At 47.8% G+C, this 27,819-nt stretch overlaps 2 protein-coding genes across 3 annotated transcripts in view; one reads left to right on the top strand and one right to left on the bottom strand.

Annotated features, from left to right (window-relative positions):
- Positions 1 to 11,058, top strand: part of NSF (N-ethylmaleimide sensitive factor, vesicle fusing ATPase) — a 156,918-nt gene extending 145,860 nt beyond the window's left edge. For both annotated transcript variants that reach the window (XM_059048767.2, XM_067020629.1), the window contains exons 18-21: positions 5,060 to 5,194; positions 6,290 to 6,403; positions 10,166 to 10,221; positions 10,675 to 11,058. In XM_059048767.2, the coding sequence (XP_058904750.1) occupies positions 5,060 to 5,194; positions 6,290 to 6,403; positions 10,166 to 10,221; positions 10,675 to 10,720 (351 nt within the window). In that variant the 3' untranslated portion in view covers positions 10,721 to 11,058. The remainder of the gene's footprint in view (positions 1 to 5,059; positions 5,195 to 6,289; positions 6,404 to 10,165; positions 10,222 to 10,674) is intronic.
- A 6,557-nt stretch (positions 11,059 to 17,615) lies between these two features.
- Positions 17,616 to 27,819, bottom strand: part of WNT3 (Wnt family member 3) — a 48,197-nt gene continuing 37,993 nt past the window's right edge. Inside the window, exons 2-5 of the mRNA XM_059048772.2 lie at positions 26,277 to 26,518; positions 22,293 to 22,558; positions 21,202 to 21,689; positions 17,616 to 17,690 (exon numbers count right to left, since the gene is read on the bottom strand). Coding sequence (XP_058904755.1) covers positions 21,210 to 21,689; positions 22,293 to 22,558; positions 26,277 to 26,518 — 988 coding nt within the window. The 3' untranslated portion in view covers positions 17,616 to 17,690; positions 21,202 to 21,209. The remainder of the gene's footprint in view (positions 17,691 to 21,201; positions 21,690 to 22,292; positions 22,559 to 26,276; positions 26,519 to 27,819) is intronic.

Below are 27,819 nucleotides of genomic sequence, written 5' to 3'. Positions count from 1 at the left end.
ATAAAGTCCATAAATACCTGAACAGAGTCAATTCATGTTAATGGTCTGATCAACTAATCTATTTTATCTTTAACTTACTGGGCTTATAAATTCTGAATTCTGAAAAATTTCACTTTTGTTTACAAAAGCCTCAGATTCTAACAACCAGGAAATAAAGTTTAAGGCCCCCCGCCACACTCACTTCTTAATCCATTTCAGGGTTTCCAGTTGTTCACAGTTCATTCTTCTTACCAAGGGTGTATTGCCCTTGCTCAGCATTGAATGATATGGAAATAATTGGCCTTTCTTTACTGCATAACTGACTTTACTTTTGTTAGCAGGTTAAAATCAGCCCTTCCATTTCACTGCAGTATTATATTGGTGGCATTTTTATTTAAGGGAGGGGAAAAAAAGCTTTCTTCCACATGAACTTTTGTTGCAAATCAGTTTATTGGGGCCAATCAATGGGCAGGACCTATGAAAGGGTGTGGATTATCTGGTTAGTCCTTTGTGTGGCAAAAGGCTTAGATACTGCTTAGTACTTGGTTCATTCTTCATCATGTAAAGAAGTGGTTTTTCTGAAGGATCAACACCTGACTGAGCCCTGCCTTTTTCATGGTAATGTTTTCACCTGAGTTGCTTCTTATGGTACTAAGAATTAGTTAACTAATACTTATTTAACCTTGGAACAATGTTTATCATAATCCGATTGGCAGATAGTCGTTTTATTTAAGTCTTTTCTTTATTGCATCAGGACTAGAAAATCTCAGTGAAGAGTATGCTGGGAGCAATTTTTTCCAAGTTAAGTTGTCGCTCAGCTTTTTTTCTTTCCATCAAGGGGCATGTTTTGGCGTTATAGACTCGGACTAGTAGCCACTAGTAGTTGGATTTCTCTTTCTGGGTTGAGCTCTACTTTTATTTTTAAAGCTGGCCTTCTCATTTCATGCTGCTGGCAACTTTTTCTCCAAAATGTTCTCCAATGTGATCTATGATATTAATATATCCAGAGCTGGTTTTTCATGGTAAAGCGTCCTCATGAGTGTTACCACTAATTAATATACAGAATGACCCAGCACACTTTAATTATTTGGTAATGTTTGTCAGTGTTTTCTTAAAGATGATGCTAGCAAGTCAGGGCCGGAGCTCCCCTGGGTCGTGACCTCTCTGCAGTGTTTGCAGTCTTGTTAAACAAGAAGAAAAGCAGAACATAAATTAACATCTCCATTATAAGTTGCTCTGCATTTCCCAGCCTTAACACTCTGAAGAGCATAGTCACTGGTAAGGTAAGACAGTTTCACTAGGAAAATGGCAATTCCAGCCTTCTGGAATGGGTAAGAAGCCATTCTTCCAGGGCCAGTGTTGTCCTCTGTAAGAGAGGGGCGAGATGAGGGGCTTTGAATTATGGACTATGGAACATTAAAAACCTAAGGAAAAAAGCAAAGTAACAGTTATCTTTAATCGTAATGAAGGTATACCAGCCTATGTGGCTTTTGGCATCTATCTATGAGCGTTCAAGGATATGTTCCTAAGTTTGCAAACAGAAGTTTAAAATAGTTGAAAAATAGTTCGAGTGTAAAAGCACCACTTTTCTGTTACATAGTAGAAACTTATATGTCTTTATGTGTTCGTAATTACCCCAACACCCCAGTTTTTGTTATTTTGCCTTTGGATTTATCTACTGCTTTTTTTTTTTTTTTTGCGTTACGCGGGCCTCTCACTGCTGTGGCCTCTCCCTTTGCGGAGCACAGGCTCCAGACGCGCAGGCTCAGTGGCCATGGCTCACGGGCCCAGCCGCTTCGCGGCACGTGGGATCTTCCCGGACCGGGGCACGAACCCGTGTCCCCTGCATCGGCAGGTGGACTCTCAACCACGGCGCCACCAGGGAAGCCCTGGATTTATCTATCTCTGCTCCTTCTGGCTTGGATGTCCTTCCCCTTCGTCTCCTAATCACCCCACTCACTCCTTAAGACTCAGTTCAGATATGGTCTCCTCCAGAGAAAAAGATGATGTTTCTCTGCCACATGTTTCTTCCCTCTACCATGACATCCTATGTGCAATACCTCTACCTTTCCATATTGTATTATAATGATCTGTTTTGTATCTGTCTCTCTGTGTATACAAGATCTATTCCATATTCATCCAGGAGCTTGGTAAAGGTCTGTTGACAGTGTGTTTGATTTTTAGCTAGTTGGTTTCTTGAATAATAACAATGATTACCCTTTAATGTGTATACTTCAGAGGTATACTTCTCTCTCACAGTCTTTGCACAGGCATTTGATATGCCAATTACTAATTATACCAGAAAGCCTCAACCTCGTTTCTCTGGTAGGCCTGTGTTTATGTTGGTGCATCATCCATTCTTGGCACAGCAGATGGACAAAAGCCATCAGTAAGACTGGGAAAGGCTAGCACACCTTATTAGCAATAGTGGTTTAATATTTACAAAACCCCAATTGAAATTGTTTTGGCATCTGGTCTTCAATTTCTTAAAATCTTTTCCTACATTTAATTTAATTTTCACATAATTTTTTAATTTTCTCATTTATTTTAATGCCCTGAGTTTCTAAGATCTGTGAAAGGTTTAATTGTATTAAAGGCTTATCTGTGGAAGGAGTATGTATCATACATCTAGTGACATAGTTTAAAATCCATCCCTCTTCCATTTTCCGAGTAAACATTTTTAAAACGTGTTTTCCTTCGTGAAGAAAGGCAGTATACAATTTCAGATTCTGGATCTGGTTTCCATTCCTGGCTCCATCATTTATTAGTTATTAGACCTTGAACAAATTAGTTAAATCTATAAGACTCAGTAGCTTCATCAGTAGAACAGAGATAATGTTGATACTTAATTCTTAGGATTATAATGGACACTGAATGAGAGATTGATCTAAAGAGGTGCCATACTGCAAATAGGAGTAAATGGAAGTCTCCATATTGAGTGGTGAGGTACCCAGACTCCTTCCCCCATTGACTCCCATGTAGTATGTTGGGAACTAGTCTCTATAACCCTCAGGAAGGAGACTGGAAGATTCTCCGGGGAAAATGTACACATCCTGACCTTTGAGGGATGCCCAGTAATCAGCCAAGTCTTATGATCCTATCATGAAGCTCTCAGACTCAGAGCTTCCAGTCACTAGTTTAACTCTTAAATATGAATAGGAATCCAACAATCACCAGACACTTGAAGAAAACCACCAATGAACAAATAAGAAAAAAAAAAGAAAGAAAAGAAAAAGGAACTCAGAGGAGACAAAGCAGAGAAAAGAAGAAAACATTTTTTAAAATGTGTAGTATTCACGGAGATCTAAAATAAGGTAGTATCCATGAAATATAATAGGATGTAATTTTTTAAAAAAAGAAACATTCAGTAAACAAGAAAGAGTGACTTATCTTTTATCTCAAGGTTCATAACTTATAGAACATATGGATAAAGAAAAGATTCTTTTAAAATTATATTTATTTTTAAAAGTTAGAAAGAATGAGTCAAAATTAGAATGGCATCAGTCTTCTAGTCAGCAACAGTGAAAATTAAAAGACAATAGAACAATGCCTTGAAAATTCTGCGGGGAAAGTTGTTTCTAACCTTGTTCTCTATACCTAGCCAAACTATAAAGTGTACAGTATTAAGGGTGGAATAAAGGCATTTCCAGGTCTTAACATTTTTACCTCCCATACACCCTTTCTCAGGAAGCTTTTGAAGTATATGTACCGTGGGAAAGAGAGAATAAATGAAAAAACAAAGGAAGGTGAGGAGATGGGATCTAACAGAGGAGAGAGGAAAGTTCTAGGGCTACAGCTGTGCAGCAGGCCTAGAGAACAGTCAGTTCAGATTGAACTTTGAGAACAGAGGACTCCAGGAAGGGAATGTCTTTGAGAAAAAACACCCAAAACTTTAAAATTCCCTAACATGTTTGAACATATTGGTATGATATCCGTGGCAGTATTTGTTTGGGATGAACTTGTGGTAAGTACTTGATAAACTAAGCAAAGGGGGGGCGGGGGGAATGGCAATTATTAACTCTAATAAAAACAAAATGTTGCCCAAGAAAGGAAATTTAATAATACACTACATGGCTTAGCTCTAAATCATATTTATATAATCATAATAAATACTGAATATAGATTTAACCAAAGACTGTGAAATAATTGGAAGGATGAGAAAAGGACATATTGGGGTGGGGGGCTGTGCAAAATTAATATTAACTCTCCCTCTTCCATAATAGGAATTCAGGAAATGATATGTAAAGCTGAAAAGAAAAATCTAAAAATAATAGTGTACCATTGTTATTTAAAGATAAGGAAGTAAATACAAGAAGAAAAACTAAGAGAGTAGAAAATGGTTGCTTCTGGAGAGAGGGAATCAGGAATGGTGGCCTAAGCCTGCTGTAGTTTTTAAACATTCCTTGTATATTTTGGGGTTAAAAATTAAAAAGAAATTAAAGATATTAAATGAGGCAATTATGTAAAGCATTTAACACCATGCCTTTCACAGTTAACTGCTGCATAAATGTAAGCTATTGTTATTATCCTACCTCTCCTAAAAACCGTAATAAAGCCTTGCTAAGTGGGTGGCATGGGGTTTCCATTCATTCATTTCATTTTTTTCCCAACCATACATATATTGATACTATGTTGGCTGTGAAAAATGAATTACAAACATATACTAAGGTATCTTTCTATTTGGTTTGTGTATCTTCCTGATTTACTGATCCATGATGTTATTGATATGGATAAGGAGAAAGAGCAGTTGCCTCTTTCTGAACCACGTGCTAAAGAAAGTGTTGCTTTTTCTGAATCATGTTGTTGATACATTTTTTAAAGATTTTCAAGGGACTTCCTTGGCGGTCTAGTGGTTAAGACTCCGCGCCTCCACTGCAGGCAGGAACTAAGATCCCACATGCCGTGTAGCACGGCCCAAAAAAAGAGGATTTTCAAGAGGACAGTTCTGAATTTTTTTCCTTCTCTTTTGCCTCATCATTTGCATTTCTGCGATTAAATAAATGGATATTGTTGAGGCTTACTCTAGTTTCCTAATCAGTTCTTTCCTATGTGTTTTAACACATTTTCTCCCTATGATCAGGGCCGCAAGCTTCTTATCATTGGGACCACGAGCCGCAAAGATGTCCTTCAGGAGATGGAAATGCTTAACGCCTTCAGCACCACCATCCACGTGCCCAGCATTGCCACAGGAGAGCAGCTGCTAGAGGCTTTGGAGGTGAGAATGAGCCAGTGGACGGCACACCGTTCAAAGAAAGGAGTTGAGGCTGGGATTAATGCTGAGGGTGCCCCAGACATCGCACCTGGTGTTTAGTTTCTGTGTTAACCTAGAACACGGAACCTGGGCTACACCTGCAGTCATTTTCAGGAATTAGAGGAAGAAGAGAGAAATATAAGTGAGAGTGAAGTAATTCCTCATTCCTTGGTGGAAGCAGCATACAAACTGCCAGGAATGAATTACTTTATGCCCAGCATGACTAATGCATATAGATTACATGGACCAGAAACTTGGAATGGGGGGAGGGAGTAGAGTAATCCATAAATAGAAAATTCAGTTATTCATAGTAGCTTTCAGCCCATTTACTTGCATTTAATAAATTGGAGCAATGGTTAAAGCCTTAGAAACTTGAAAAAAGCTATAGAAGTAAAAGCAACCCCTTTATTAACAAGTTCATAATGTGGAAATGTTTTCTGACTTTTTTTTGAGGATGACATAGTCTTTAATTTAAAAAATATATATATCCTGTATTAAACTTTTGATTAATATCAGTGTGCACAAATGACTTGATGAGGTGTTAGAAAATATTATCTAGTGACTTGTTCAGCAGTGAGAGTCAGGAAGGCTTCTTAAAATCCTCAAGACCCATACAATTGGGGCATACTTCCAACAAAATAGAAACTATATGATAAATGTTTCCAGCTTACTGTTTGAGCGGTTTTTGTGCTGGGGTTGAGTAAGAGAATTAAATTTAGTCTGCTTTGACACATATAGATTATTCCTAGAAAGGAATGTTAAAAATTTTAACTGATATATATTATGGATTGGAGCTATTTTTCCCCCAGCAAATATATCTCTAAATTATAATCAAGGTCCGTAAGAAAACAGAGTTTAGGATACAAGTTTTCATTTTCATGATTGCAGCTAATGGATTTCAGGAAAGTCAGGTTGTATTTTAAAATATGAGAGAATTCTGTCAGCTTGAACCAGTTAGGTAGTTCTTATCACTGTTCTTTTAAGGGTAAATGTGGCAATTAACTAATGTTGTTGATGCACTTACAGAAGTGCTTTCATTTTTTTAAATTGTTTTTGTAGCTGTTGGGCAACTTCAGGGATAAAGAACGCACCACAATTGCACAGCAAGTCAAAGGGAAGAAGGTCTGGATAGGAATCAAGAAGTTACTAATGTTGATCGAGATGTCCCTACAGGTAAGATGCTTCCTTCTCCGTATGGTTCAGACATAGAAGCTTCACGATATATCCCAAGAGTTTTTATCATTCCCTCTCGCTGAGGTTTTAAGTTATAATTCTTTTATATTATTTCCAGAATCAGGTTGGTGTTAGTAGCCTGCTTCTGAGATCAAACAGTAACTTATTGATACTTTTCTTTCCTACTTCTTAAAATTCAAAAATAGAAGAAAAGAATATAGAGTTACTTTAAGTTTTAATTTAGGGAGTCAACTAGGTCTTAGAACTAGAAAGGACTTAAAAGAACAATTGTTCTGCTGCCCCCTCATTTTAGAGGTGAGGGTCCTGAGTGTCCCAGCGGTTGTCAGTGAGTCATGCAGGGTCACAGTCAGTTATCTAAAGGAGTCGGGGGGTTGGATGGCGTTGTCCATCAGAGGTCAGGCAGCGACGCACAGACACCAGAAACTGCGAGACAGTTTCAAGGGACAAGGTAATTGAGTGTACAGATTAGACTTAGGTTGTGTATATTCTCCCCTGGCAGGGCTCCTAGAAATTTTATGCAAACTATTGTAGGGTTGAAGCGTCCAGGATCACATAGAAAAACTAAGCCCCAGGCTACTGCCTGGGCAAAAACAGATGAAACCTCTTTGGGACTTTCTCACATCTACGGGCAACTTCCCTTTCTTCTTTTTGTAACTCCAACCCTCCGTGTGCACATCCTGTGTCTTTTTGTCCTTATCTGACATACTAGTTAGATAATAAATGTATCACTTCCAAGCTTTGTGAGTTCAGGGACCTTGGCTCTCACTCACTACTAAATCCACAGCCCCTGGAACAGAACTGGACACATAGGCGGGCACTCAGTAAACTTCTGTTGAATGAATCTCTCCCGGGTCTTAGGTGGACAGACTGGCTGCATTCTGAGAGTCATGTATTATTATGCTCGCTCAGGCCTGCTCTTCCAGCAGTGTGAGCTGTGGGTGGATGAGGTGAAATTTAAGTTTCACTTACTTCTGAAATAGGCTCTTGGACCAATAACAAATTGGAATCACGAAGCAAATGCTTTTTAATCTTTGCTGGTAAATTTTTTTAATATAAATTTATTTATTTTATTTTTATTTATTTTTGGCTGCATTGGGTCTTCATTGCTATGCTCAGGCTTTCTCTAGTTGTGGCGAGCAGAGACTATTTGTTGTGGCGCATGGGCTTCTCATTGCAGTGGCTTCTCTTGTTGTGGAGCACGGGCTCTAGGCACGTGGGCTTCAGTAGCTGTGGCACGCAGGCTCAGTAGTTGTGGCGCGCGGGCTCTAGAGTGCAGGCTCAGTATTTGTGGCGCGCGGGCTTAGTTGCTCCATGGCATGTGGGATCTTCCTGGACTGGGGCTCGAACCCATGTCCCCTGCATTGGCAGGCAGATTCTTAACCACTGCGCCACCAGGGAAGTCCGGTAAATTTATTTTAAAATAAAATTGTAGCTTTCAGAAACCTAAAATTTAATTTACTGAACTTTCAGCTGGACTATTTTAAAGCCAATTTATTTATTTTTCATTTTGAGCAGTAAATTAAAGTTACAGACAAATCACTTTGCTTAGGATTATTCTTGGTAAAGGTGCGTACATTGGCTCTTTCCTTGGAAAAGATAAATTTGTCAGATAGTCAGCTCTACTCTTCATTTTGTAAGTTTCAGCACAATTTTTTTTTCAATAATTGTATAGAAGAAACTATGTGGGTTTTTCTCCCCGATCCCTACCCCTTCCTCTTCCTTTGATGCCCACCGGTCAGTGATCAAGTTAATGCTTCCTCTGTATGTGGGGTGGAAAGTGAGAGTGGGGCACTCAGGCCTAATCTTCAGCGACTGACACTTCATAGGCCTCTGGGTTTGAACCCCTTCACATCAAATGGATTTGGTGCAGCTGAGTGAATTCTCTTTAGATCTGCCTTAGAGAGACCGAGCCTGTAGTTTAGCAGAATATAAGTCATGTTACCTCTGTTCACTATACACAATTCTGTTAAAACTTGCACAGCGCTGAGGACCTGCTCTGACTGGATGTCACCTGAGGGAATAAAGTCATTTATCTAGATTACTTTTTTCCTCCCTTTCTCTTGACTTTTAATTCCATAGCTACAGGCAAGTCAGTAAGTCCTTGCTCACACATATTAAATATATTTAATGGGCAAAGACCTGCAAGTACTGACTACAGCGGAACTCCAGCCAGTTCCATTTTTTTTTTTTTTTAAAGAACTTGACAATTGACTCATATGTAATTCTATTCCCAAAGAGGAAAAATGTTTCTCTTGTTAAATATTCACACTTTTTCTTAGTCCTTTGTAGTCTGACCTCTTAACTTTGATACATTTGAAACTTCTGTTCAGATGTTTTTCTGGGATAGAAGAGAACAAATCTTAAAAAACAAAAAAAAAGTGGTTGGAGGGGGGAATCCAATTGCACAGTTACCCACAGCTGCACTGAGCATTTGAAAGCTATTCCTGGAGGGCAGGGAGTTCCCTCTTGGGAAACAGATTCCTTGCCCTGGAACATTTTTTTCAAGTTAGGTGTGTTTCTTACAATAAAAATGTATTGTGTTTCTTACAATAAAAATTCATCTTAAGGAATTAAATTTTTATAAGTTTGTTTAATTTATTTTTGGCTGCATTGGGGTTTTCGTTGCTGCACGCAGGGTTTCTCTAGTTGTGGCGCGTGGGGGCTACGCTTCGTTGCAGTGCGCAGGCTTCTCATTGTGGTGGCTTCTCTGTGGAGCATGGGCTCTAGGCGCACAGGCTTCAGTAGTTGTGGCACGCGGGCTCGGTAGTTGTGGCACGTGGGCTTTAGGGCGCAGGCTCAGTATTTGTGTCGCGCGGGCTTCATTGCTCCACAGCATGTGGGATCTTCCTGGACCAGGGCTCGAACCCATGTCCCCTGCATTGGCAGGTGGATTCTTAACCACTGTGCCACCAGGGAAGCCCCATTAAAGATGTTTCTAATGATCATTTTTTAGATTACTTCACCTCTCTGGTGGACCAATGAGAATAAAATATAATTAAACAAATTAGTAGAAATATGAATATGAAATGAAAATGAGTAGGGATAATTAATAATAACAACCTGAACCTAAAACCTGAGCCAGATCTAACTCCCCCATCTTTTTTTTAGACTCACGATGCAGTTCTCAGTCACAAGAGACCCGGATTATCCAGAGAGCATGTCAGAGGAATCAGCCCCACTGTTCTTTTTTTTTTAGTTTCAGCACAATTTTTTTCATGAATTGCAAAGAAGAAACTATGCAAGAGAGACCAAGGCTAAGAAAAGCTCAAGTGTCCATTATATAGAGTTAATAAGCTATTTTTTAGTTGCTTAATCAAAACCAATTGGTTTCTTCCGTTTTGGTCTCACTTTGATGCCTTCGATGAACCCTATGAATTGGATGCCATGTGCACCCCCATGAATGGGCAGCCCCGGTCCCACACTTGGTGCCTCTCAGTGCTGCCTCCTCACCCAGTGCTAGCTGAGGGAGTGCTCAGCTGAGGTGCCTGTGGATGACCAGCTGGGTCATTCGCAACCGCGTGCGTGGCGAGTCTCTATGCTGGGAAGTCCCATTCACTTCCCTTGAGTGACAGTCTGCTTTGCTGTGTATCAGAATACTGGTCAAGGAGCAGGTAACACATTTCTGTGACTCAGCAAAGCACTAAGAAGTATAAACCCGACCATTTTCTTGGCATGAAGTAAGTGCATCATTATTAGAAGGCACCACTAACCCGTCGTCTTTATTTCTTCTGATGTGTTTAGATGGATCCTGAATACCGCGTGAGAAAATTCTTGGCCCTCTTAAGAGAAGAAGGAGCGTAAGTACATGCGACACTTAAGACCGCCAGCCAGACTTCCCACTCTTTTAAACCCATGTGCCTATTCTAAGAGTTGCTGTACAGTGCATGTGAATTTGAACTCTCAACCTCTCTTGGACAACTTTGTTTCCATTTATTAGAATTCTTGGCTGTGTTGTAGGTCTAGGAGACCAAGCAAGGAAATGGGTTGTACTTTTGGTTTGCTCTCTCTGTCCTGCTTTGTAAAACTTCCTTGTCACAAGGCAGGAAAAAGCTCGATGGTACATATTTATTGGAACCTGCTTTTAAATTGCATGGAGCGTAACCATTTTCTTTCGTGAAATGCTCATCTAATAGCAAATACATAGTGAAAATTGTAGAAAAACCACTAAGAAGCTTTTAGTGTGATTTTGTGATGAACGGCTTTTTGCAGACCGTCATCTGTTTTTTGTGTTTTGGATATTTCTTTTTCAGTAGCCCTCTCGACTTTGAAAATGAACTATTTTCAGATACAAAGTGACCAAGGAAAGTGACCAAGGTGAAGGTGGCCTGGGATCTTCACTCGAGTTACTCAAGATACTGGACAAAGTGAAATGTTCCCTACCTTCAACTCGTGCTCGCTCTGCATGATTAGTGCAATGAAACTCCCTTCCTTGTGCTTATTGAGATACTCAAGTTTTGTGGAAGGTATAAATTTGCTTTAGAATGCAGTGCTCACCTTTCCGTGCAAGCCGATTCCTTCTCGCTCAGTCTTTAAACGTGGGAAACATACTGTGCTTGTGAACACTACACATTCTAAGCTCCCTACCACCACCGTTTCCCCAAAACTCTCAATAAACGCAACGATGTTGCAAAACAGCAGTTGGCGGAGTAGAAGGAAGACTTTCTACATGTAAACCTGGAGCAGTGAAGAGAGGTACAGGCTCGAAGGGGTTATTTTGTAACTCCCTTGTGCTAACACTAAAGGTAATTAATTGGATATATGGTTAAAGGTTCTCCCGGAAGCCCCGTTATCTTTGCCTAAAGAAACAGGGCTTTGAATTTCTAAGATGCTGTTCTCAGCCATTTTCAGAGATGTTTCCAAGTTGCAGTCAGGAGATCTTTCTTAACAGAAAGTCAGATTATTACCATGTTGGCTGTGACACCCCCTTAATATAAGTAATTTGCTCTGTGGCAAGAGATATGCTAATCATTACCACTTGGTAGATGTTGTTAACAGCTTGTGAGAGGTGTGTATGGAAAAAGCACACACCCCTAAACAGAAAGGCCTCATTAAAGTAACTTACAACCCTCTCCGCACTCATTAGTGTCCAACTCTAAATGGGTCAGTCCCTTAGTTTAATATTAAAGGCTTATTTAGTATCACCACTTTTCCTTTTTCCTTAGCTTAATGACTGACTTAGAATGTATCCTTCCTTTAAATTATCTGTACTACTTAGCATCTAAATAAAACACTATTTTCCAGAAAAAAATAAACCACTTTCTAGTCGTCTCCCCTCAGCGCTTTAACATCCATTCCAATACACTGAAGACATTTCCTTTCCCCACTACGCACTTCTTCCAAAGAGAAGGAGAACGGTGGTTGGTGTAAGCCGAGTTTGAAGAAATTTAATCAGGTCGTCATGTTTGGTGAGGAGACTTGTGGAACGTGCCACTCTCTCCCCGTTGCTGCTTGAACTTCTAGGACAAACGATCAGGAGCCACCTGAAGGTACCTAACACCGCCTGTAAGGCTTGTCACGCATAAGGTACTTGGGTGTAGCTATGTCATCTGTCCCCGTGGTAGAAGGTAAATTATCTCCAGATCTTGCTCTCTGTATATTTTTGGTAGACTTGTATGTCACGTCTACTTTCTTTTGGGTTTTCATCCCTAGCTTATTTTGTGGCTGTTTTTTTTTGTTTTTTTTTTTTTAGGTGGATTGTATTGTGAAATTCTGTGATTGCTGGTAGCCAATATCCTGGATTCCCTTATCTGTTCTAGATCTTGCCTCTTTTTTCTCTTCCCATGAAAGCAGCATACATTGTATTAACTTATGTGTCTTGTTAGATAAAGTTAATGTCTTTGTGTTTTGTCCAAAACTATATTGAAAAAATATAAATATTATATTGTTTAATGCAAATGAAGGAATGCAATAAAGAGTACATAAACTTGAAAACATTCTGTACACCAATATTTTGTACAAAACAGCATACATAACTGATATGAGTGTATGAAGAAAGGGATCAGAAAAGCCTCTCCTTGATTTAACTAGTGTAAGGAGAAGGATGATTTTTATTTTAAAATCTATTATTTTAATCATTCAGAAAATATAGTTAATTTAAAGGAAATTCAGATCGATAGCATATTTTATCAAGTTAGTGCACAACAAGAATCTTTATACCTCTTTTACTTATTTCCCTTTACTAAAAAACTGAAGTGTACCAAAGCCATAAGCGGGTTAGTAATAAAAACCGGAAGGGAAAATTGTTTCTCAAGTAGAATTACTCCTTCCTATGACACGTACAGGCCAAGGGACTCAAACACTCTCAGTGAGATTTCTTCACATGGCTCGTTTTGGTATCCTTCATCCATTTTTCATGTTTCTGAGCTATGAGATCTTTTAGCCTAAACCCTGATCCTTAGAGGTGGCTCGGGTTAGGACTAAAAGCCACCCAGAAAATCAGCAAGGCTTGTGGGGAGAGGTCAACCTTAGGGCTTCTCCAACAGCACGGTCAGCTCCCCGGGAGCTGTCCACACCCTCCCGGGAGGAGGACCCTGAGGTCACCTGGTCCCTGCGTAGCCTTGACAAGGTAGTCTTAAAGCCAGCCCGGAACTCTTCAAAGCCGATGCTGGGCAGAGAGCGAGAGTTGGAGGTTACAGCACGGCCTGGTGATAAAGCAAAGGAGACTCCACTATCCGCTGCCTTAGATTTCTTCTTCTGTGGATGAACTGTTAACAGGCTACTTTTTATCAGAAGGTGTAATTAAAACCTCAGAAAAGGAGGTTCTTTTATCCTTTCTAAAGTTGTACAAGTTCCCTGAAACACCTTTTTTTTTTTTTAATGTAACACAGAAAACCTGGATAATGATGGTTAAACCTGAAATTTGTTTTACTTTAAGGCTTTTTCATATCCTAAAAATTACAGTGAACAGCCTCCCTAAGTTTCAGCAACAAGTCTTGAAGTAGATTTAAGTGTCTAATAATCAAATCCTGGTAAACAGACTTGCTGAAGCACTGAGTCAGCTATAAACAACCGACCCAGCCCAAACACAGAAGGTAAAAGCAAGATTTCATTTTCCTTGCCTGGCAACTTGATCCATAAGCCTCTTCAAAGAAGTGACTGGGAAAGGTGTGTACAGAGAGTTCAAAAAAGCATGTAGATTTCAGAAGTTATTGCAAAATGATACAAAGTTTCTCTTCAGCTGGCAAGCAGTGCAGAGACTGGGTCCTGGAGCTGGGCCCGCAGAGGGCGTGTGCGGTGTGGACGCCGTGACATTAAGATGCAGGAGATGGCGCCTACGATCGGCAAGAATCCCAAGGAGCCGAGACAGTTTGCAAGGGGGACTCGGGTTTGAAATTTTCCCAGCGCACAGTCTCCACACAGCTGACTCTGTCTCTCCATTTCGGGAGTATAAGATTAATGGTAAGATCATTTTTGCCTCCTAGAAAGTCCTCTGTTGAGCTAGGAGAAATGATGACGTTATAGCAGCCGTAATCTTGCTGAAATAACTTCACTGGTGTGTACGTGTAGGTGAGCCACGCACATTAGCGCACGTCCACATCCCCGGGGCCAGCGTGGATACACCGTTGGCTCGTTGGACGCTACCATCTGACGCACCTAGAATAATCTCGCCATCATCGTTCCCCTAGCCTTGCTTCTTCCTTTGCCTTCATTTGTACCTCATCTTCTCATCCTTGGACTCTCTCACACACTTCCCTTCCCTTCTTTCGTCACAAAATAATACTGCTTTGAAAGATAATAATGATTCCCATTATATTATCTCTTTTCTTTCTTTTGGATTTTTTTTTTGGGGGGGGCAGATCTTCCTCTCGTTTTTAGATGTTTAATAGTATTCATGCTTATGGAGAAACTAAATGTTCAAGCACTGCTATAAACTGTATTCTCTTAAATCATAGAATATAGTTAATCATAGAAAGGATTACCAGTGGCCTTGGTGAGTGTGACACCAGGGGCCATTTAAATATTTGGCTATTTTATAGGTTAAAAAAATAAGTGCCCAAAATACTGGGGTAGATGCGTATTAGCTTCATGTGAAAGTGAAATACAAACATGAGCAGCCCCATGAGACGGGGAGATCTGTATCCTTTCCACGTCTGATTCACTGCACAGCCGAAACCACCATTTTTGTGATTTAAGCTTTTCAGGTACTAAAGACAGGCATGTCACGGGCAAAAGAAAGTTCATGAACTTCTAGTAGCCACCCCTAATCTAAGGTTAGAGCACAGGCAGCCCATCTCCACACGCACAAGGGAGACCCCTCTATTTTTCTGTTGTTTTTTCTGTGAAGTGAGATGAATTTACTTACTCCTACTAAAGGTAAATCAGGAGAAAGAAAAAGGAAGAGAAAGCATTTTTGCTGTGCCAGATAAACTGAAGGTGGCATTTTATGGGTAGGTCTGAAGACCAGAGGATTGTCTGTGGTCATAAAACTGAGTTACAGCATCTCATGGATGAAAAGGCGTTACCTGTTAGCTTCAGGTGAGTCCTTTAGGGGCCTCAGTCCCAGGAGAGAGCGGCCTTCCCAAGAGCATGCCCACTAGTGTGTCTGTTCTGCCCAAACGGATCTAAACCTTCAAACGACACCTGTTCCAGAGCCCAGGGCACACCGTTTCTTCTTTCCCGCCAACCTACCCTTTCCGAAGCTTAGCTCTCAAGTGGAACTAGCAGGGGAGAGCCATGTCCACTCAAGTTTCATTTTCAGTAAAGCGAATCCTATTTTCCCAATAAATGGAGTTGAAAACATGGGTTAGAAAGGGATTAAGTCGGTGGCCAAGACCCATGGTCCGTGGGCCTCGAGCCATATCTCAGTGTTTGTGACATTAATTTGTGCATTGGAAGTGCTGGGGTCTATGAGATGAATTACTGCCCAAATTGCTGACTTCTAAGACTGGAAATTCTTTGTGAGAAGCTGATTTAGAACAAAGTAAGCCTGTAAGAAAGTCCTTTAGTAGATCAGACCTACTGTCCATGACGTCTCAGATGATCTTGCTTAGAAAACAAAGGAAATTACCTTAATTTGGGCCACTAATTTCAGAGTGAAAGTGGAGGTGACCACATTCAGAATCTCATATCCTTGACCTCCTAAGCATTAATCTGGAAACTCCACACACTGTACAATGTATCCGTTTTAAGTTTGTTTACCTTCTCTTTAATGACTTAACAGAAAAAAACTGCATGATGAAATATATTTTCTCCAAATATATATATATTTATATAATATATAATCTTAGTTAACTCAAAGGTATATACATTGTATAATAAATAATATTTATAAAAAGAGACTTTTTGAATATAAAATCAAAAAGATCAACAACTTCTACAACTTTTTACAAAACTTTGGATACAGCAGGTTGGTAGGAAATTTCTGTTGGATACTATTACCTGACTATGGCGAGAATAATTACAATGCACTCAATGTACTATTATTAAATAATTACTTGTCAGCTACTTGAATACGCCCCAGAAACATGACTTTATCACTTTTAATATAGAATACATAGATATGAAAAGACTGTTTTGAAAATTTGTATCCATTCTGCTGAAAGAATTCTCACATAAAGCAAGCATTATCTGGTTGACATGATTTAAAACTTCAGTCTGAGATGGGGAGGGGCATTTCAGACTCTCTAGAGGGGATGGGATGTGTATCTTTTTAGCAGGGCTCACCGCCAGCAGATTCAAGAGTTGCAGGCACGGCTTCTAGACAATTGTCTTGGCGAACCTGCCTGAGCACATAGGAAGATGGCTTGACCCGGTACCTTAGGTCAGTGTTAGGCAAAGAGAGAAGGGGGGGGAGGAAGAAATCACTGTGTTCTGTACCGCGCCCCTGCTGCACCTCTTCTTTCTGACTCTAAGGCAGAGCTGTTGCACTGACTCACACCATCAGACCCGTTTGCCTCCACTGTGCTCGCTTCCTCCAGGACACTCCAGAGGACCCGTGTGGATCAAGGAGAACTCAGCTGTGAGACGCTTTACCCAAGGGAGCAAGTGACGGCTTGCCCCCCTTTGAACACCTAATGCTGATCCTTGGTGTCCGGATTGATGCTGTCAGCATACAGGTGAGGCCGGAAGACCTGTGTGAAGGAACTCTGCATTTCTGTTTCCTCACGCAGGCCAACGAAAGACAAGGATGCAGGACGACGTGTCCTTATAGGAGAGGAAACGAAGGAATCATCGGTATCCTCCCCATCTACTAGCCACAACATTGGAACTTCAGGAATATATTGCTACTCTCCCTCTGACCCTTTTTGTCTAATTTATACTAAGGTGACCTACAGTCCAACTGCTCGACCTGGAGTTTGTTTTTGTGGAGAACCTGCAGGTGAGCAGGGCAGGGAGGGACAGAATGGCCCCTTTAAAGATACCACTTTCTTCAGGAAGCCACTGGAGCTAGAGGAGGCTTGCCCCACACACATAACCTATTTACAACGTTCACTACAGAAAAAAAAAAAAAAAAAAAAAAAAAAAAGTACTGCGTTAATGGTGGAGACTGCAGAATGGTAGAAAAAGATTTTTGAGATCTGACTGCAGTTCCCAAGAGCCTCTCGTGCAGAACAGGGTTACAGAGAAAATGGGACTGAGAAGAACATACCGCTGCTCTTCAAACAGCTTTACCAGGCCGCCTGGAACTCCCGGTTCTTCAAACTCAAAACCTGACTCTAACGATTGCCTTGGGCCTCCCTACCACTTGATCCCAGCTAAACCTATGGCTTTTATCAGAATGTGAAAGTCTATCAGATTTGAATGGGAGTAGACGGAGAAAAGGAGACTGCAGGGCTTTGTCCTACTTCCTAACTCTCACCTCGCAGGCATCTTGGAATGTCACCAGAAGAAGCAGCTGGGAAACAGAATCTTGCCCACGTTGATGTCTTTACCACCAGGCAGAGCGCTCACATGAGCCCAGCCTGTTCTGTTGGAGTAGAAGTGGTTTTCTGTGGGGTTTTTTTTTTCCATTTTTATTTTCTTTAACATGTGCAAAGATAAGCCTCGGGTCTGTTCCTATCAGACCCTAGAGAACTAAAAAGAAAGCCCCTTCTTTAAAAACCACACACCATCCAGAGTAGGGTGAGAAACTTAAGATGAGAGAGAAGGGAGGGAGGCCTCCCAGGCAGCGGGCGGGTTGGAACCAGGTAATTTACCACACGTGCATCTGGCAACAGTCCGGATTCCTTGCTGTCTGATGCTGAGGGCTGAGCCCGGCTCTGGGTCCTGCTTCCCGTAGGACTTCGGTGAATCTGCCCAGCCACACGCTTCACCCGTTACCAGTGCCCTTTGGAAAGTAAAGAGGAAGAATTAGGAACATGATTATTTTCCCAGAGAGACCACCCACAGGGCGCAAAGCTCAGAGGCTGCTGATCGGGTGTCTCAGCACTTCTCTTGAACTCGGAGGTAACAGGAGACTCCAGTGGCTGTTCCGTGCTCCCTCCGCTACCTGGGGTCTACCGCTGAGAAAAGGCGTGCGAGCTACAGAACAGCAGAGCTTCAGCGTCTACACGCTGGGATCCACATCCTACCTCTCCACCCGCTAGCTGGGGCCTGGGCAACAGGAAGCCCAGTAGCAGGTAACTAGCCTGATACAGGAACCTGTCTTGCATAGAGACTGGGAGAAACGTTGCAGATCTAGGGCCCAATTCCCAACTTCGTAGACTCCTGTACACTGTGTTTCTGTATCAAGCTGTCCAAACAGAAGAAAGTCTATTGCGTTATGAATAATTCCTTAGGAGCACCGATGTGTACATTTTCTTCATTTGTATTTGTATTTCCATGTCACAAAGGATTTAACCCCAAAGGGCTCTGACGGGTGTTCCCAATTGACCCCCAACTCCTTGGCCAGTAGACTTTTACAAGGAGAGAAACAGACTCAGCAAGATTAAAAGGACACGTCCAGAGTCTCACAGCAAGCTAGTGACAGACCCAGGACTTGGGGTCAGCCAGGCCACCTGACTCTCATGCAGAGCCCTTTCCAGCTTACTGTGCTCACAGAATCTGAATAACAAGGAATAAACCCGGAACTCGTAAGGCAGGAAATCAGTGGTTAACCTGAGATGCTGGACAAAATCTACAAGCAATGGAAAGAGGTTTCCCCACAAGGAAGGCCCAGGACTCTGGCCTTCCTGTGGCATAAAGCATCTTGACTGGGGCTCCTCCCCGAGCGTGTGGAGGGCACACGTCCTGCTCTGGGGCGCCCTTCTCTCTCCCACCTGCACTGGAGACAGTGCAGCCAAGAGAAAGGCTGCAGGCTCTGTTCTCTGAAGTCCCTGCCAGCCTGTCTCAAAAGTTCTCATCTTGCCTGCAGAGTGTCGGTGTGGATGAAAGGACAGGAAAGATAACTGGTCTCAGCCTGTGGCTCCAGACCAGCAGCAGGCCTGGGGAAAGTCGCCCTTGGAGGTCAGCTCCACTCAGCCTTGGAATCTTCGGCTGCTTCCGTGGACCCTGTGCCAGGGCTGTTTGTGTGGATGGCCTCTAGTCCACAGGTGAGGGAACTGGGGCTCAGAGAGGCAAAACAACCTGCCCCAAATCACTTGCCAAACTGAGTGTCAGAAAGGCACCACACTGGGGGACACTCCTCCACTTGTCCCAGAGCAAGGACTCCAGAGGGTCCGTATATGAGGGCGCGGGGGGCCACCATCTACCCGGGTGGGGCATGTTGAAACCACATCCACGTAGTACTTTCCAGAAGACTGGGGGCAATGCCATTCTGTTTCAGAAACGGGGAACAGAAGGCTGATGGGGAGTGTTGACTCTTCTTAACGATCAGTGTCAGATCGCAGGCGGGGGATTTTTATGGACACTGAGGGCAAACCCAGCACCTCCTTCCCACTTGGCAGATGGCTTCTCGGCTGCTCACTGAGGGCAGGGGAGGGGAGGTCCTGGAAGAGAGCTGTCACACCCTGGAGCCCCCTAGAGCCACTGCTGGGGCCTGGGCTGTGGCCTCTGCAGGACCCACATACGGGGCCTTTGTGGAGGCAGAGCCCTGGGCTCAGTGTCCTTATCTGTGCAATGGGCAGGCTAGACAAACGGCCCTCTGTGCCCCCTCCAGGGCTAGTGTTCTGAAACTCCGATTTCCCCCCAGCCTCCTCTCAGAATGGCCAGAGCCGTGTCCTGCTTGACAGCGGGGACACTGTTGCCTCTGGCCAGAGTGGACATCAGAGGAAGGAAGCACTGCAGGTTTCAAACATTCCTTCCACCTGACAAGCCACAGGGAGCCTCGGCGGCGTTCTCTCTTATTCACTGACTTGCATCGTTTTCAAAAGCCGTAAATGAAACTGCCCAAGTGATGACACCGTTTCCTTGCAGGACGACTGCCCTCATGTCCTGGCTCTCATGGCATTTACCACTTTCTGTTAGCGCCCCATTCAGACGAGCATTCGCGTCTGCTGGCTTGCTTGAACCGCGGGAAAATTCTGCTAGGCCCACATCATCACCACTGCCGTACAGATGAGGAAACTGGGCTTCCAGCTGGGAAGTGGTGGAGGTAGAACCGCCTCTGTCCTCTTTCCACTCCCCACGCTGCTTTTATTCAGACACCAAGAAAAGTGGTGCCTCCTGCTCTCTTCCCAGACTCCGTCCCTGCCAGGACGGAACTTGAGCTACACAGAGGGGCTTCCCAGACTGGCTGAGCCACCCCTCCAGCAGAGCTCTCCCCAGCACCTGAGGTCCCTCCATGCCGCAAAGAAGTCCGACCCCTCCCCCAGTCCCGCCCTGTGTGGGACCGCATCGCCCAGTGGGGTGCCCTCGCTGACACAGCCCCAGGGAGGCGAGTCCTTCACAACAGATCAAGCACTGTCTCCAGTGTCCTTCACTTTGTTCCTCACAGAACCTCTGGGGAGGATGACAGATGAGGAGATGGTCTTGTTTGGGGTCACAAGGTGGGCGAGTGGTGGAAGCTGGACCAGGGCTCGGACCCCTGTAGATTAGGCCCCTTCTCAGGGCAGAGAAAAGGGAGAAACCCTCCCTTGGGCCTTAAGAGACCCTCCAAGACCAGGACCACCACACGCCAATCTTGACCTGTCCTGGGGACCTGTGGACCCGAGGCCCGGGCAACGGTGTCTCCCACGCAGGCCCCCTCTGGGAAGCTCGGGAGCCTAATCCACCGGCCTCTGGTCCATTGATTACTCGCCACCATCACTCTGAACATGACTCCTTCCTCCTCCCCATCACCGGCCACAAACGCGGTGAGAGTGCGCCCCACCCCACCTTCAGATCTGCCGGGGTACCCACCTCCTTGAGGGTGGGAGGAGCTATGCTTGCACAGAAACCTGCCCTCTAAGTTCAAGGTGGATGCAAAACGACTCTGCCTCAGGGTTAGAGGAGACTTTTGGGCCTGCTATTTCAAGTATTTTTAACCCCCTCACTTTACAGTAAGACACCTGAGGCCCAAAGTGAAAGAACAGGAAGTTAGGAGCACAGTCAAGACCAGAAGTCAGGCGTCCCAGCCTCCAGCCCCACAGTCCCTCCTCCGGCTCCAAAGATGTTCAATAATGACAGCTAGTGGCTGTGCGAAAAACTGACCTGGCTCCTAATTTACTTACTAACTCGTACACGAGTTTAATCAATTGCAGCCTCGTGCGCACACACTTGCTTATTATCTGTGCTTTGTGTAATCCACCAAGACACTGCCCAGGACCATTCCCACTGAAGCTTGGGAAACCCTGGCTTCCTTGGGTTTGGAAACGTGTCCTGGACGGCTCAGAAACGGAACAGGGTTGCCAAGAAGAGGAGACAGGCAAACCCAGTGCCCTGCACCAAGGCACCCCAGCCTCCCCACCGGGCCACCCTACCTGGCTCCCTACTTGCAGGTGTGCACATCGTAGATGCGGATACACTCCTGGCAGCTCACGTAGCAGCACCAGTGGAAGATGCAGTGGCATTTCTCCTTCCGCTTCTCCGTCCTTGTGTTGTGGCCGCGGCCGCAGCAGAGCAGGTCGCAGCCATCGATGCCGTGGGAGGTGACGTTGCAAGTCCGGTCCCTGGTGCCGAAGGAGCCCGTCTCGGGGTTGGGCTCGCAAAAGTTGGGGGAGTTCTCGTAGTAGACCAGGTCCCTCTCAGTGGGCGGCTTGAAGAGCGCGTACTTGGCGCGGAGGGTCTCCACCCAGCCACGGGACTCCCGGTGCTTCTCCACCACCATCTCCGAGGCGCTGTCGTACTTGTCCTTGAGGAAGTCCCCGATGGCGCGGAAGTCGGGCTGGGCCCACCAGCAGGTCTTGACCTCGCAGCTGCCCGACAGCCCGTGGCACTTGCACTTGAGGTGCATGTGGTCCAGGATGGTCTGGGAAGAGGAGTAGCAGCTGGTCCCCAGACTGACCCCACCTGGGAGCACACCCAGGCCCTCCCGCTCTGCCCCACCCACCCGCATCGCTGAAGCCTTCCCTATTCCTGCGCTGTGCCAGGCTGAGAACTGACTGGGGACCGAGGCTCAGACCTAAAGAATGATGACCGTTGTTTCCCTCCCCTTCACACCCCAAGCAGTGGCAGAAATCACATCCCCTTCTCAAAGCGCTAGGAAATAAGGATTGTTGTTCCCGTGTAACACATAGGGAAACAGGCTGGGAGCTGAAGTGACTAGCTCCCTGGGTCAAGCAACCACAGGAAAGGACGGAGGCTGAATTCAAAGCCAGGTCCACGGGTCTCACAGCCCTACACAGGCAGCTGAAGTGCACCGGATGGGCTGGCGGGTACCTGCGCTCGCGGGCGGCCGCATCCCCCGGGTGGGGTGGGCACAGGGACGGGAGCGGGCTGAGGAGAAAGGAGGGGGAAAGAGGAGAGCGGGGAGCTGGGAATGCACAAGGGCCACAGGGAGGGGCGGGCAGGGGCAGGGACAGGTCGGGAAGGGGTCCTGGGCGGGGCTGGGCTGAGGGCAGCCAGGGCTCACCGTGCGGCCAGCCTCATTGTTGTGCTTGTTCATGGCTGAGCGCGCGTCCGGCCTGTTCTCACGTGCGTCCGCGAACTCCCGGGACACAAGCACCCCGAAGTCGGCGTCCTCGCTGCAGCCGCCCCACTTCCAGCCCTCGCCGGGCGGCCCTTTATGATGCGAGTCGCAGCCACAGATGGTGGAGGTGCCCTCCGCACAGGAGCGTGTGACGGCGAAGGCCACGCCGGCCGAGGCGATGGCGTGCACGAAGGCCGATTCGCGGGTGGCTGTGGGGAAGGCGTTGGGAGGCACTGCTCAGGCCGGGCCCTGGGACGCGGCTGCCCTGCCTTGACTTCCCCAGCTGCGAAAAGGGGCTCGGCAGCCCCAAGGGAGAAGAAGTGCCTTCTCCTCTTTGGTTGGCCGAGCCCCTGGTGGGTGTCCCCAGTTTACAGATGAACAAACTGAGGCCCAGAGCTGCTAACTGATTAACCCAGGGCTTTAACAGCGGGCAGAGTGGAGCCTGTTAGAACAGGGGTGGGAAAGACAACTCTGGCAGATTGCTGAAGAGATAAGGTGGCCTGGATCTGTCCTGGCCCCAGGCCCCCCTGCCCTCCACCTGCACAAATTGGAAATCCCAGCACAGGCCCGGGCCCTCCCACTCCTGAGACAGCCTGAGGTCTGTGGGGAGGGAGGCCTGGGAACCTACAGCCTAAACCTACCCAAGTCCACCCATTGCCCACCTGGATGCACGTGGGCAGACCCTTTCCTTTCCTGAGCCTCAGTTACCCTTTTTGTAAAATGGGCACAACTCCCCTCTGCCACCAGAGTTCCTGACCAGGAGTGCCGTGGTCAGCGTGTCAGCTTACCCCTTCCGTTCTCCTGTCCTCCACCCAGACAAAGCCAAGGTTTTGGACTGAGAAGGCCAAGCCCCTCCCGGGAGGATGGAGGGACACAGGGCACTTCCCTGCTTCTGCCCCAGGGTCCAGCAAAGAGAAAGAAGAGATTCTCAGGGTGCCCCCCCCACCCCCGACCCCGCCGACATCATTATAATGATAACTACCTTTGAGTGCTCGGTTTGCACCAGATTCTGCCCTTCATGTGCTTTATCCCATTTAATCCTCTCACCCCTCCCCTATGAGGCAGAAAGTCTTATCACAGGCCCATTGAGCAGATACAGACAGTGACAACTAGGGAGGCAAAGGCCTGAAAGACCTGCAGTCCAACCATCTCTCTCCTTACTGCTGAGGAACCCAGAGCAGGGAGGTGACCTGCCCAAGGCCAGGCAGGTTGCAAAACGCCGGGCTGCTGGCCTGGATGCCTCCTTTCCTGGGCCGTGGCTCTGGTCCTGAGCGCTGAGGGCAGCTCGGCGGACGAGGGAGCCTGGTAACCCCTCGTGGCCACTGCCGTCTCTTCAGAGGCCCCGGGGCCCTCGTGGGCCACCTGCAGAGGAGGGTGCGTCCCCCTTCCCGAGCAGGCTGGCGGGGAGTGGGAGCGGTCCCCTCCTGGGCAGTGGACCCGCGCAGCCAGCGCCGACTGCGACACGGGGCGGCCAAGGCCTGAGGCGCTGCGCCCCGGCTCCGACCCCGGCCCCGGCTGCCCACCCCTCAGCGACCCGGGGGCCGGGGGCGCCGAGGGCGAGCGCCGCGCTTCCGGCCGGCCCGCGGCCTCTCGCGGCGGCGGCGGCGCCCCGGCCCCGGGCCGCGCTCGTTTCCCAGCCCCGGGGACGCGGGGGCGGCGGGGGCGGGGCGGGGATTAGCCTGGGAGCGGCGCTGACAGCCCTGCTGTGCTGGTCCCCGTCCGGCGGGGCCCGCTGGGCCGCTCAATCCGCCTTTGTTCGCGCGGTGTCACACCGCATTACCCGCATAATGCGGCCGCCGGGCCCGGGCCGCCGGGCCGGCCGCCACCGCGTAGCAACGGGCGGCTCCCGCGGCCGGGCCGCGCCCCCGGCCCCGGCGCCGGCCCGCGAAATCCCCATTGAAGCGGCGCCCCCCGCCCCCGCGCAGCGCCGAATGGCCAGAGGGCGTGTGAATGGCTCGGCGGCCGCAGCGGGCGCGGGGCCGGGCCGCGCGGTGGGGGGCGGCTCTCGGGCCCCTTTTCAAGCCGCCTAAGCCCCTCCGGGCCGCCCGCCCCGCCCGGGGACCGCGATCCCCCGCCGCCCCGCACCCCGCCGTCGCAGCCTCGCGCCTTCCGGCCGGCTGACCCCTGCGCCCCCCGCGCCTCCGCTCCGGGCGGGCCAGCCCCCCCGGGGAGTCGGTCCCCGGCGTCCGTGGAAGATGCGCGCCCCGGAGCAGAACGCCTCCGTGCCACCCTGGGTCTCAAAGCCGTGGGCAGAGGTCTACCCTGGCGGCCCACACGGCAGGGGTGCGGGCGGGGCCCGAGCGTGGAGCCTAGAGCTACGTTCGAACCCGTTCCCGCCGGGCTCTGGGCGCTGGGGCGCGCGTGCATGCGGGGGCCCTCCTCCCGGAGACCGCAGAGCTTCCCTCAGATTCCCAGTGTCTCTGACACCTTCCCTCCCTCCCCCCACACAAAACTGCCCTCTTGCAATTTCGAGATGTAGGCAAGTCCTAGAACCTACAACGGTGATTTAAAACGTTAAACACAGACGTGAAGGGATAATAAGCTCAGAGACCCGGTTTTCACAGGCTAACGTCCCGCGCGGGGAAGAGCAATCAGAAGGTGAGTCTTGCTTTGGGGAGCGCGTCTAGACGCCAGGCTGTTTGATTAAGCGCTACCTGGCCCGAGGTGGGGCACCGGAAGGCGAGGAGACTGACACACCGGCAAGATCAGGTTTGAAATGCAAACCACCGCCACTTGGCCCCAATTGGAAGCCAAACCTTTTATGTAAACAAGGAATAATTAGCTTTGGTAATAGAAGCGTAAGCAGAATCATCATCCATTGATTCGCTAACTGTCCTTCTGTCCCATGACAATAGCCTGTATGTAGGTCGGACTTACAAGGTGCACCTGAGGCACAGGTAAAGGGGGACTCCACTCTAAAATGGGGGGTCGGCTTCGTCCCACTCATTCCCTGCCACTCCCCTCCAACCCTTCCCCAGGTCCAGCTGGTTCTCAGATCCCTTTTCTTTCTAGCTGTAAATGCAACTCTTCTAAAAGGAGGGAGGGCCCGGTTCACGCGTTTGGGTGCCAAAGCCCTGGTGGTGGCTGGAGGAGGGTTCAAGTTGCTGAGGAAAAGAAATGGTAGCTCCCGGGAGGCCAGTGGGCCATTACATTCCTAGACACTGCAATTGCTCAGAGAGTAGCCCAACTTCAGCCCAGAACTCACCAGCCCCGAAGTCCCCTTCTTGGGAGCAGTTGTGCCTCCATCCCTCTCTCCCGGTGCCTTCATGTTGAAAGTCAAGTAACATGAATCCCATTCATTTGCGACACAGCCAATGAGGCTCCCAGGTTGCAAGATGCAAGTTACCCAGAGGCCAGCACACCCTCTAGCCCCACCACAGTCCGTGGGCATATGCAGCTATCAGGGGCATGGGGACCAGCGGAAGCTTCTCACGGAAGCACCTGGGGGCAGTGCAGTGCCACCAGCACGAGGCAGCTTCCTCCACTCCAGAATTTTCTACATCGGAGGGACCTAAGGGGGACAGTGGTCTCACCACCACCCCCAAGCTAGATTTACATAGCACTTAACACAGCATTGGGAAAACGTCACAAAAGTCCACATCAAAGCCCAGGGCCACCCACTGTGCCAGCTGGGAGGAAAAGAAGGCTGCAGCCTCCTAGCCTGCCCTAGGATCTCGGGATGGGATCTCAAGGCTGCCCAGCCCCCAGCAGCACCTGGAAAGGTGTGGCAACCACGTGAGAGCCTGGGTCAGGCCAGAGAGGGACCTGGCCCACTTTCTGTGGAGGCCGCGGGTCGTGACCAGCGTTATCGCCCTCCCCTGGGGACCCTGGGCTCAGAGCTGAGACGCCCTGATGTGGAAGAGTGACTGTGTCCCGATGCCCTCCCCCCACCTCCTCACGCCCCTCCTACCCACCCAGAGCCGGTACCTTTGTCGAGGACGGGCCCGAAGATGGCCAGGCTGTCGTCGATGGTGGTGCAGTTCCAGCGGCGGCCCCGGAACTGGTGCTGGCACTCCTGGATGCCCAGCTTCACGCCCTCGGCCACGCTGGGCATGATTTCGATGTAATTGCGGCAGAAGCGCAGTTGCTTGGGGACCAGGCCTGGGATGGAGCCGCAGAGCAGGGGCTGTGAGCCCAGGGACGTGTACTGCTGGCCCAGGGCCAGGGACCTGCGGGCAGACAGAGGGCGGTGGCACCGCAGGCACAGAGCATGCGGCCCACTGTGGGCTTCGCTTCTCCGCGAGCACTCAGGGTAGGTGGAGCCACGGAGGGCCTGTGAGCCTGAAGCCACGGCCCTGAGGAGCCCGGCATCTGAATGCACTGCCTCTGACCCTGCGGTATACTGTCCCTTGAAGGGCAGAGCTCTGACCCAGGGAGTCGGCCCTCTGCCGTGGGCATCTCCAGTTTGCAGGGGCACCTGGGGGCAATGCAATACTATGAAAAGAACCCTGGGTGGAAAGACGGTATTAGAGACCCAGGTCAAGTCCCTCCCAGGCTCTGGGCCAGTTTCCCTGATGCGGAGAGGTCAGGTTGGGAGTTTCAGTTTCTAGGGCCACATGGAGACTTCCAATGATCCATCGGAAGGAAACAAAATCTACGGAGAGGAAGATGGCAGGAGCTGCCTTGACCCCCATCACATCACATCACATCTCAGAGAAAGCAGAAAGTAGAGAAGCCTCGGTCCTAGCAGGGAGCTTGCACTCATACATACACATACACACACATACCACCTGTGGCAATGCCTCTCGGCCTCTTCCCTAGGACGATGCCTGCCCAGCCCAGAGCCTCCCAGTGTCTCTCCCCAGCTCCTCTGTCCTTTGTCCACCATCTTTGCATCTGGAGCGCCATCTCTTTTTTGACCAGAGATTGGAGCTTGGCTTTGTTTCGTGAAAGTCTGGCTCAGGGTCAGGAGGGAGAAGACCTCAGATCGTACTCCCCCCATCCAATTCAAGTGACCTTGATCAAATCACGTCGCTCTAATGTCCCTCACTTTTCAGTCAGTAGTCTGTCACTCTAGGTGGGGCTAACCAGTACCACCCTGCCTTCTGGGCAGTGCCTGCCTGGGTCCTGAGGGGTGGGAGGGACTGCAGGCCTGGCCCGTCTGCACCCTGGGCCTTAAGACTGAACCTGAGTGATAGAGCAGGTCAGCCCAGAGCCCCCCGATGGGCACCAAGACACACACAGCACCTGACAGGGCTTTGCAGGGTGCCCTCTCCTGCCCCTGCCCTGTTTACAGTTATAAACTGGTTATTGTGATAATAATGATAATCGAACACCTATCATTTATTATGTGCTGGACCGGTTCTGAGTCTCTTACCTTACGTCTCTTACCTTACGGAAACCTCACAGCAAGTCTGTGAGGCAGGAACTTCATTATCATCATCAACATCCCATTTCACAGACAAGGAAACTGAGGCCAGGGAGCTAAGTAAACTGCCCACGTCTGCAGGACTGTGCAGCAGCAGAGTTA

This window comes from Kogia breviceps, chromosome 19 (genome assembly GCF_026419965.1).
Source record: "Kogia breviceps isolate mKogBre1 chromosome 19, mKogBre1 haplotype 1, whole genome shotgun sequence".
NCBI classification, from domain to species: Eukaryota; Metazoa; Chordata; class Mammalia; order Artiodactyla; family Physeteridae; genus Kogia; species Kogia breviceps.
The sequence above is the reverse complement of the archived record's forward strand: the minus strand, read 5'-3'. Positions and strand labels throughout refer to the sequence as shown.